Raw genomic sequence first — 10,396 nt, forward strand, 5'->3', positions numbered from 1 at the left:
ATAGACTCAGTTTTAGTGGTTAATTTAATTAACACTATAACTTTGCTTAAAATTGTTTTATTTTAGCAAGTAGCTCTCTACCAAAGTGGTAAAAAAAAGTATTGCTCTTGCACCACAGTATGGGTTCAAGCCCCGTCAATATATTGCTTGACAAAAAAAAAATTGTTTTATTTTACCAAAAGATTGCTTAGTTTTAAAGTTACACAATAAAATGTTTTGATAATTTTTTATATATTTTTATATTTTATATTTTTATTAGGAAACCACATAATTTTGAATACACTCGATATTAAAAATAACCTTCTCAGTATTCCAATTCTATCCTATTTTGGGATTATATGTCATCTTGTGACAAAAAAAAGCCAATTTATCTTCCTGCTCTTGATTAGATTTAGTTTGCACATGAGTTCAATTCCTGATAAAAAAACGCGGTAGGCAATTCAATGAATAATGGTTTATCAAAAGCCTCTTGATTTTCAATCGAAACTATATTCAAGAAATTAGGCGCAATTTCACCTTCACCTCTTCTTCAAGTCATTGACGTGGATTTCTAGGTTTAGCTTCACAGTTCGACGTCATTCAAGCTTCTTTTTCCGTGAAATCCATTTCAATTAAACCCTAAGTCATACTAGATGTCCATGGCAGCCTTAATTTGGATTGAAATGACAAACTTAATCCGTCCACATGATAGTCATGTGAGTTTGTTTAACAGTAGATTAACGAAAGTTTAGGTTTGAACCTCAATTGCTAACGGGACTCACTATGAGAGTTTAATTAACAACTTTTCACCACGAGAGTTACAATGAAAATATTGCATCACAACATGAACAAATTTTTTTTTTGACCATATATTTAATTGTTCAAATAACTAATTATAACTATTGCAATTGAATCGTTGAATTCTATCCCCACTCTTTTTATTTTTTATTTTTTAACAAACCATGTTATGGGGTTGTAGGTGTACCAAGCCTTATACTGAGTTAGCTATAATAATATAATTTAACTTCGTATTTGACGATAATCGAACTTAAAACCTCTGATTCACAAGTGAGGAGAAAAATCGTTGTACTGTAGTGCTCATCCCCAGTATTATCTCTACCAACAAAATGCGTCTCCACTAAAGTAGGCCTGCCAATGAATTGCTCGGCCCCAATGGTGTTTTAAGCTGCAACGCAACAGTTGTTTTGTCGTAGTAAATAATCCAACCCAGCCAGCTTCTCCTCCTACCTTCAACCATTTCCCCAAAAATTATTTTATTTAATTTTTCTCTTTAATTCAACAAAATAGTCTACCTTTTTTCTTGTTCAACCAAGTCTCCTCTTCCGTAGCTGCAGCATACACACATTTCCAAGGCTCTGCAACTACCCCACTTTCCATGTCCATGGCCTCTTCCACAAACCTCCTCCTCTCTCCCTCTCTCTCTTCATCTGCTTCTCCTCTCCTCCCTCTCTTCCTCTACTCTGCCTTGTACCCACCAAGGCAATCACCGAGCTCTCTCTCCTCACCTTGCCCCTAAAACCCTCCAACCCCGACAACTTCTAGTTTTTGTTCAATCAAATCCTGTTTTCTCAGCTGAAGTTTCTGTTTTGGTCCAAATTACAGATGCCCATTTCAAATTTGCTCCAATTCTCTTGGAAAAAGCAGTCAAGGCAATGTCTTTGTGCCCCTTTGGGCTTCCAAGCTGATACCCAGTTGTATTGAGTAAAGGGTGTTCTGATCTGCCATTGGAGGATCAAAAGGACAGGTTTTCTCATGTACCCAGTTCTTGATTGTTGATCTTCTTCAAAGTCTGAGCAGAAAACTTCATGGTATAGTTACTTAGTGATCAAATTCTGCCTTGTTTGAATAGAATATACCTTCTGATTCTGCTGGGTGTGCTGGGTTCCAGTTTCTGAAGATTATTGAACAAATTGGGTTTGTTGTTTGATCCTTTTGCTACTTATTTGGGGGAATCTTCAGCTGTAAAGTTAGGGCTTTTGATCTGGTTAGGTTTGCAAACCCTAAGATGTTTTATATTCTAGTCATTTTTGTAATATATCAGTCTTTCTTGTTTGTAGAGTAGTTCCAGCTTGGGCAAGATCTATATTATATTTATTCCTAGGATCAAGGTAATAAATAATTGCAAGATTGTAGCCTTTGGCCTGAAAAATACTCCATTGTTACTTTTTAGGCAGCTAAGTGGTTGAGGGTTTGACCCCTTTTGCTATCTTACATTTGGGGCATCTTCTGCTATGTAATTAGAACTTGAAGTAGGTTTCTGGTGTTTCGTTAAGCCGTCTTTGTGCGCTCGGTCAAAATGCCTGGAAACGGTCACTTTTTCGTGGAGTGGAAAGAGCACTTTGTTTCGCAGGAGAGGGGCAACCGTGTGGTTCACTATTTCTTGAAGGATTCTTCTGGAGAATCCATTCTTGCAGTTGTGGGTACTGAGAGGAGTGTTAGGCACATGTTCTATGTTGTTTCTGAGGAGTTTTTGCAAATGCACGGAATCGAGAGCTCCAATAGTGCCAACTTTAAATGGAGGTCAAGAAGGGAAGTCGTGGATTGGCTTACATCTATGCTGTCAAAGCAGCATATTCGTGGAGATCTGTCCGGTATGTGTTCCCACTTTGTAATTTCTAGTTTGTTTTATTGTCCATAAAGTGTATGGTATGTATGCCATTGTCAAGAGAATGCTTTAATTGCTTTGGACATGTAAGAACCATAACAGCTTTTGTGACACAAGGATTTTGATTTCCCTCTTGCAATCCAGCATGAATCACTAGTTTAAGTGCCGGATAGAAAAATATTAGATAGGTTTTACCACTATGAATTTCTGTATAGAGGTTGTTATTAAGAAATTCAATCTTAATACCTAATAAGCTTATTCTTTTTGATGTATTTGCTAGAAACGAGGGATTTGTATAACTGGAAAATTATGATTGTAATACAAATTTTTTTTATTTTTTATTTATTTTTTGTTTTTTATTTTTTTTTGGTTGACAGAATCACCCCAACATGATTCGTCACAAGCGTCAGGGAGTCCCGAATATCCAATGAAAGGAGTTAATGGTCCCCAGGTACCCAATAACTTGGTATCTTTTTGTTGTTTTCCTATATGAGTATTGATTCTGTTCTTGTGATACTTTCAAATTTTGCCTGCAATATTGACTCTGCAACCTGTTTATCAGGGCCGTCTTTCAAAGACCTTGAAGGGACGCAATCCGGACATTGTTTGGTCAGGTGTTGCATGTGCATGTGGTAAACAGCTCAAGCATTTCCCTGCATTCTGTAGGGATGGAACTACAATAGCGGTAAGGATTTAACTGTCAAAGTATGCAGCTGTACAAGGCATAGCTCTCATTGCTTAAACTCTTAAACCTACATGAAAGTCACATTAAATTTGTAGACCGATATTCCTGGAATAATTTCTGTGACATTACATATTTGAAAGATGATTACTTTGCCATTTACGATATAGCACATCCTCCAGATGGGTGCTTGAGAGACATTGCATTGGAGTAATCAATCATTTGTCTCAAGTTTCGAAGCTTATATAGAAGATAAAGAAAATATTGTCTTTATTTTGTTACAGTGGACTATGGTTGCGTTTAATAACGATGATTGAGCATACGTCCCAGTTATGTGGTAGTGACACTAGTTTCCTCTTGATGTTACATGTTTCATTTGCTTCATAGCCTGTCAAATTTGCACTTTGTTCACCTATGATATATTAATGCATGAACATCAGAGGATTTAGTTCAAAGACTAATCACCAAGGTATTTGGTTGAAGTTTGCCTTGATGTGTACATCTTGGTCAGGTCAAATCACTAGTAACCACTTGCATTCTGTCGACAATGGAATTGACATGCTACTCTGATTTTTTCTGTTAGCTGTAATTCTTTTCTCTGATTGTTTTGCTTTTCCCTTTGCATCCAGATTAAGTCCTTTGTCTTTGTCATGGCAAAGGGCGAAAATCACTATGTTGCTTATGTGGAGGATATGTATGAAGACAAGAGGGGTCAAAAAAAGGTCAAAGTGAGGTGGTTTCACCGTAATCAGGAAGTCAAGGGGTTAACTCCTGTAAGAAATCCTCACCCAAAGGAAGTTTTCATCACGCCATATGTGCAGGTCATTAGTGCAGAATGTGTTGATGGTCCTGCAACAGTCTTAACTCGTGAACATTATGAAAAATGCTTAGCTGTGTTTCCTCAGGCTTTGTTGGCCAGAGTACATTGCTGCTGTAGACAGTTTAGAAGTAACAAGGTGAAGCCATTTGATTTGAGTAAAATGCATGGCTATTTTGACCAGCCAATTCTCTCTTGTTTGGGTCTCGAAGTTTCAGAAAAATCTGAGTTTATAACTGATAGCTTGATTGCGGAAGAAGATGAATTGGGTCCAAGTGACTATGTAAAGCGAGGGTCTAAGAGGACTAGAAGTGGAAGGCCATGTCAGTGGTTTGCAACTGGCCGTTCAAGAGCAAGAAGTTCTAGTAGAGGTAACCAGATGATGACATATAGACCTCAGAACACAAACTGTGGTTTGCTAGACAGGCGGTTGTTTTCCATGAAGCTTGTTGATTGTCAGCCTTGGTATACCCCACTCTTTAAGGTTGATGAAAAGATAGAATTGCTTTGCCAAGATAGTGGCATTCGAGGCTGCTGGTTTAGGTGTACAGTGTTGCAGATAACACGAAAACAAATGAAAGTCCAATATGAGGATTTGCAAGACGAGGAAGCAAGTGGCAATCTTGAGGTATGCTTAGCCACTGATACTCCCTCTTCTATGTCTATTATTTGGGTTGAACTCTAAGTTGTGGTGTAAAACGGTGACATCATGTCTAACGTAGGTACTCGGTATCTGGCTTAAGTTAGGTACACAAGACACACATCCAAGATTCTGTTTTAATCAGCTATTTATTGTAATTCCAATTTAAATTACATGTTTCCTCTTCTTTCTTTTGGTACTGTCCTGCATTTTGAGACGCAATCTAGCATGTTTAGATTTTAAAGTGTGCGTATCTCTCTGTCTACAATGTCAACTCTTGAGCATCTCCTTTTTGCGAACTCTGAACTCTTACCCTGAAATGTAAGCTAACGTATGATGGTGTGTCTTGAACACTACCGGTTTCACTGACCCTTAATTTAACCACTTGCTAGCTGTTGACATAGTCCACATGTATGTGATTTAAACCTTTTTGAATCAGTCAGTTTTCGTGCAGGCTCATGTTCTCAGTTTGTGGTTATAGTTTAGAAAGATGGTCCTATTTTTGGGTGTTACAGGCATTTCGTAATGATAGATGCATGAGTTTGTGCATTGCAAATTTTCTTCCTCTTTTCCTGTAGGCATTGGATAGATTGGACCACATTAACTCGTGTTCTCTGAGCGATTATTCTGTTTATTCTTCATTTCTTTTGGCTTCTGAACTGTGATTTGAAGGCCTGACCCACACTCTCCAATTTGTAGGAATGGATCCCAGCTTTTAGATTGGCTATGCCTGATAAGCTTGGCATAAGGTGTCTAGGCCGCCCAATGGTCCGGCCAACCCCTCCTAAGGAACAAATGGGCCTTGCCCTTGAGGTTGGGGTTGCAATTGATGCATGGTGGAGCGATGGCTGGTGGGAAGGGATTATAGCTGGAGTTGGCAGCTGTGCTGACACCTTTCAAGTTTTCATTCCTGGTATGAATAGAAACGGGATCTAGTTTTTTCCCTGCATGTTCCTGTTACATATTTTTCCTATTTTTCTTAGTTCCTTTGTTTGCACGTAATTTCTTTGGTGGCATCAGGTGAAAGCTTACTCTTGAACATGCACAAAAATGATCTGAGAATATCCAAAGATTGGTTGGGAGACGAATGGGTTGATGTTGAGGTGAAGCCTGATGTACTTTCAGCCATATCTTCAACAACCATCTCATGCACTCGTCCCCTTACATCGTCTGCAGTTGTGAAAGATGTCGACTCTGATGGGTTTGCTTTGTCGTATGTTGAAGTTCCTTCTAGTACTAAACATGTGGAAGAGGAAAAACAGGACTTAGCCGTATCTGCTAGTTTTGATGCTTCTGAAAATATGGACTTGGACAGTGATAGGAGGTCACCGTCATTAAATGACATTGGTACTGAAGATGTTGATGTCAACGATAGTTGTGGTGATGTACAGGATTTCCAAGGTAATGATGTTGATGACAACAAAGATGACAAAATGGCCGAGGGTGACAAAGGCAACAATGGCGGGGGTGATGGCAAAAACAATGGTCATGATGAGGGCCAAGAAGGCATGGAGGTGTATGAAGTTGAAACTGCTGATACTGAACGTGTTGATGTGGGTGACAGTTGTGGTGATGTACAGGATGTCCAGGTTAATGATGTTGATGATGAAAAAGATGACAACAGTGTTGAGGATGACAAACTTGACAACGGTGTTGATGATGGAAAAAACAATGGTCATGATGAGGGCCAAGAAGGCATGGAGGTGTTTGAAACTGCTGTGGAGGGGAGCCCGAAAGCAGTAGAAATCATGGAAGTTAATGATGTTAGTGTTGTTGGTTAATGTTGAAAAGTGTGTCAGCTAGGATGTCTGTAAATAGTTACACTGAGATGTTGGAGAGAAGCTCACTGCATTGTTTGGAGTTGGTGGAGTTCCTGGGTGTACAGTATGAGATTAGAGTCATGATATTTATCTTTTTCTGGTTTTCCACGGTTGTATTAGAATTCAAATTTCGAGTTCCTCCGATTAGGAACGCTTCTCAGCGAGTCGGTTCTTCGATGTTATTGACCACGCTCATGTACTTCTGCTTGTAGCTTGTATCAAAGATTCCGAGGTCTGTTGTAATCTTAAGTACTGTATCTTGGTTCCATGCTGTTTAGGAATGTTAAAGAAAACATGAGAAATGTGTTCGAATAACTATCCGTTTTGAATAATCATAGGGAAGGTAAATTCACATAAGGGTTTGAGCTGGCATGGGCGACATCCATACATTTGATTACGTTTTACTCTTCAAAATCCGCCTATGGATTTCCGTAGCTAGTTACAAAAAAATCCACTTTTATTTTGGACATCCAAGTCGACTTGCAAAAAATCCACTTTTATTTTGGACATCCAAGTCGACTTGGAATAAATATAGATTGGAAAATGAAATGGTATTCATAAAAATATTTGCTTGATTTGAACATCGCTCGTTTACTAATTCATAATCAAAATGGGAGGAATCAAATTGATAAGGGGTCATAATGGAGAGGAGTCAAAATTGGATTCTACTTTCTGGAATCAAAAGATAATTGGTATAGATTTCATATAAATTGTTTATTAATTAAACTGAATCGGAATGAAAATTAGTATAATTACTAAAATGCCTTTAGTTGAAGTAACTTATTTTATATACTATTTTTTTGGTTAAATTTTATACTAATTAATAGAAAAAAAAATGTTAAATGCTTCTATTCACCAAATATTAAGCACAATGAAATTTAATTATTTGATTTAATTTTAATTATTTTTATTGTTATTGTTGAATTTGATATTAAATTGGGCAGCGCATGGTAGTGTTGGGTTAATGCGAAGGCCAATATTCAAATTTTAAAAATAAATGAGGGCATAATGGGAAGAAAAAAATCAATTCCGGTTCCCCAATAACCCAGAGTTCAATTCCCACCTAAATGTAAGTAATTCAATTCCTCCAAATTTTGGAATTGGATTCTTAAATTTGCGTGGGCGCCACCAACTTTTTGATTCCATAATATTTGGTAAACACTGAAGTATCCTTTAACTGGAATTCAATTTCTCATTTTGATTCCAATTACCTTTACGTAAACATGCGTCAAAGATGGTATAAAAAATTAGTACAATAATTAACAAATTATAATCGAAGCCACTGCTCTCCAGATATAAAATTTGTATCCAGAAAAGGCCTTATCTCCTCCAAGCTGAAAGACTTCAACCATTGCACCCTCCCTCTTCTTTCTGCTCCTCTGCCCCTGCATTCGTATTCTCCGAAATCCACAGTCCTGTCGACGCAAAACTTGCAGCTTTAGAAACAATAGAGAGAATCTAAGATGAACATTGTTAAAAGAGTTTTTCGGGGAAGGGGTTATATATACTTCTGCCTGGATGGGTGGTTCCAGTCGCTCCACCCCGGCGGAGTTATTATATCATCGAAATGACAGTAGGAATACACCGTTCTTGAGTAATTTCCCCAAGCTCTTCCCAAGTAGATGTAACCAGTCCCGATGATTTTGCAGTTTACAAAAGAGAATCCTGTGTCTTCATTCGGCGAGTCCCTGTGATGAGCCGCTATTGCTCCCGAGTTCTGAGCCGTTGATTGAATGACACAGTCCTGGTAACAGGGGCCAAATTCAAGCATTTAAGTTTCGCAAAGAAACTTGGGGAGCAAGTTACGGAAATGCTAGGCATTCGGTGTTCTATTTTTACCTGGTAGAGTGATCTTGATCTGCCAAAAATGAAGTCCACACTTCCTTGAATGTGACATCGGTAGAAGTAGTGAGATCCAGTGTCGTCCAAGAGTGTGTCCTGGGTCCCCAAAACCCGAACTCTGTAGAACATGGCTTTGTCACCGGCAACTCTAAGAGCCACTGCTTGCATTCCATATCCTCCAGGCACTGCAACCACTGAGTTCTGCAATAACCACTTAAAATTGCAGACCAACTACTTACCAAATGCTGTAATTTTTTCCATTCAATTTATATGTGCATCATCGTGTGAAAAGTAAAAACCCGTGTTCGTTATTAGTCATTACCTCGAAGGTGATCCCAGTTGCGCAAAAGTAATCGGCCTCTATGGCTACAGAAGCAGTTCTGTAAGTTCCCAGTTCGAAACCAATGCCGTCCTTATCGGATGCCTTGTTGTTCCAAGTAATCACAGTTTCAGAAGTTTGATTCTGATTGCCAATAAATGATATGTATGGCTTCGAAATCGGTACAAGTACCTTCTCTCTGCGCAAATTCACAAGACAACAAATAATAATGTAAAAATTAATTTTTGAGAAGCAAGTTACAATGGTATATGGGTAGTTTTTTTTCTCCAATAATTTTTTTGGGTACAGTTTTTAGGAAGAGACCACCACTAAAAGCATATGTAACTTCCACTACTACCCACGTAGCTCAACTGGTTTTAAACTGACCCCTCCAAAACACTAGAAACTGTCAAAAAAATGCAAGATCTGAAAATTCTTTGGGGTTTTTTTGTTGAAGTGAAATGTTTTTTTAACAGTGAAAAGAATTTACAACGAAGATCCTCGAGGGATGAGTGATAGTTTGTTTGCATGCAATGAGTGAAATGTTATTTGATCAGACAGACCTGTAAATTCCAGGAAGAATGTAAATTTTGACTCTTTCTGTATTTTGTTCCGGAACCATATCAACTGCTCCTTGAACTGTTAGTGAATTTCCTCCTCCATTTTTGTCGACCACAATGATCCGGCTTCCATTAACGTGTTCTTCTCTTGTGTTCAGCCCCAACTTATGGTCATCCACCTCCAAATCATCCCAGCTGATATAATTCCTTGCATACGCTTCGCCTTGCGAGAACCCGACCTCAATGCAACCCAAGAACAGCAACACAAAAACAACAACAAAAACACTCCAGACACCCAATTCCATGACACCCTCACAGGTTATTCTCCGTCCCAAACCGCTTCGAAAATACGAGAATCAAAACTAAGAAATACATGAAAACAAGAAAACCGCAGCGAGATGTGTGTTGTTTGTTGAAGTTTCGAAGATTTGTTTGGGTTTTTTGGAGTTGGGGAGGAGTGAATGAAAGAGGTGAAGATAATAAATGAGGGAGCGTGGGGTGTTGCCGCTTGTGTTCCTTGTCAAATATTAAGAGCAGCATAAGAACAAGAATCATAGGATATAAAAAATTAAAAAAAAGAAAGATTTAATATGGAATTTAAGGATCACACACACACACAAACACAACAGATCACAGATACCTGTGGAGAATTTAAGGTCGGAGGAATTTAAAGAAACTTGGGTCAGTCATCAAACTTGTGCTAAAAGCAAAACAGAAACTTAAGTAAAATAATTAAATGGGGAGTTAATATTTTGATTGAGCTTCTAATTAGGTGGGTTATAATTTACTTAGAAGATAAAACGATCTTTAACTGAAGAAGCCAAAGAGCGGTTATGCTTTCTTAGATGATCTATTGAAACTGAAAAAAATGAAAAGGTAAAAAAATGCCAACTGAGTTGTTGAATGGAATTTGATAATATATATAGATATATAGGTGTATATAGAGGTAGCTGTAGCCTGCAGTCTCTTTGCATGAGCATTTGAGTAAAATGGTTAAAAGGTTCAGAGATTGGTCACACGCATAGAGCAGTTCATGCACGTTATACACCCACGTCAAATTATAGACTTGCAATTTTATTTTTCCAAAACTGCGCACGTAATTAAATTTTAA

The 10,396-nt window shown here is 38.1% G+C and overlaps 2 protein-coding genes across 3 annotated transcripts; one reads left to right on the top strand and one right to left on the bottom strand.

The window, feature by feature from the left end:
* The first annotated feature begins 1,016 nt into the window (after window positions 1-1,016).
* Window positions 1,017-6,879, top strand: LOC137742405 (uncharacterized). 2 transcript variants are annotated; one of them, XM_068482264.2, is made up of 7 exons: window positions 1,120-1,808; window positions 2,171-2,591; window positions 2,983-3,056; window positions 3,168-3,290; window positions 3,917-4,732; window positions 5,444-5,657; window positions 5,765-6,879. In XM_068482264.2, exons 2-7 carry the CDS (start codon window positions 2,297-2,299, stop codon window positions 6,523-6,525), a joined length of 2,283 nt encoding a protein of 760 aa, XP_068338365.1. In that variant the 5' UTR covers window positions 1,120-1,808; window positions 2,171-2,296; the 3' UTR covers window positions 6,526-6,879. The 2 variants fall into 2 exon arrangements, with proteins under 2 accessions (XP_068338364.1, XP_068338365.1); XM_068482263.2 differs by having other exon boundaries at window positions 1,017-2,591.
* Window positions 6,880-7,669: 790 nt separating this feature from the next.
* On the bottom strand, window positions 7,670-10,179 carry QRT1 (Pectin lyase-like superfamily protein). The gene is made up of 5 exons (XM_068482864.2): window positions 9,289-10,179; window positions 8,729-8,924; window positions 8,404-8,607; window positions 8,073-8,308; window positions 7,670-7,979 (listed from the first exon to the last, which is right to left on the bottom strand). The coding sequence occupies exons 1-5, from the start codon at window positions 9,588-9,590 to the stop codon at window positions 7,832-7,834; spliced, it is 1,086 nt and encodes a 361-aa protein (XP_068338965.1). The 5' UTR covers window positions 9,591-10,179; the 3' UTR covers window positions 7,670-7,831.
* Between the last annotated feature and the right edge of the window lie 217 nt (window positions 10,180-10,396).

Source organism: Pyrus communis, chromosome 11 (assembly GCF_041283825.1).
Source record: "Pyrus communis isolate YQ-2024b chromosome 11, ASM4128382v1, whole genome shotgun sequence".
In the NCBI taxonomy this organism is placed as follows: Eukaryota; Viridiplantae; Streptophyta; class Magnoliopsida; order Rosales; family Rosaceae; genus Pyrus; species Pyrus communis.

What these genes read in the sequence shown, in the direction of transcription:
- QRT1 (XM_068482864.2), bottom strand. Translation starts at nt 9,590, where the DNA reads ATGGAATTGGGTGTCTGGAGTGTTTTTGTTGTTGTTTTTGTGTTGCTG. An exon ending in CAACTGGGATCACCTTCGAG is followed by an intron (nt 8,608 to 8,728) that starts GTAATGACTAAT and finishes TGGTTATTGCAG; the next exon opens with AACTCAGTGGTTGCAGTGCC. An exon ending in AACCACCCATCCAGGCAGAA is followed by an intron (nt 7,980 to 8,072) that starts GTATATATAACC and finishes TTGCGTCGACAG; the next exon opens with GACTGTGGATTTCGGAGAAT.
- LOC137742405 (XM_068482263.2), top strand. Translation starts at nt 2,297, where the DNA reads ATGCCTGGAAACGGTCACTTTTTCGTGGAGTGGAAAGAGCACTTTGTT. An exon ending in GGGATGGAACTACAATAGCG is followed by an intron (nt 3,291 to 3,916) that starts GTAAGGATTTAA and finishes CTTTGCATCCAG; the next exon opens with ATTAAGTCCTTTGTCTTTGT. An exon ending in CTTTCAAGTTTTCATTCCTG is followed by an intron (nt 5,658 to 5,764) that starts GTATGAATAGAA and finishes TGGTGGCATCAG; the next exon opens with GTGAAAGCTTACTCTTGAAC.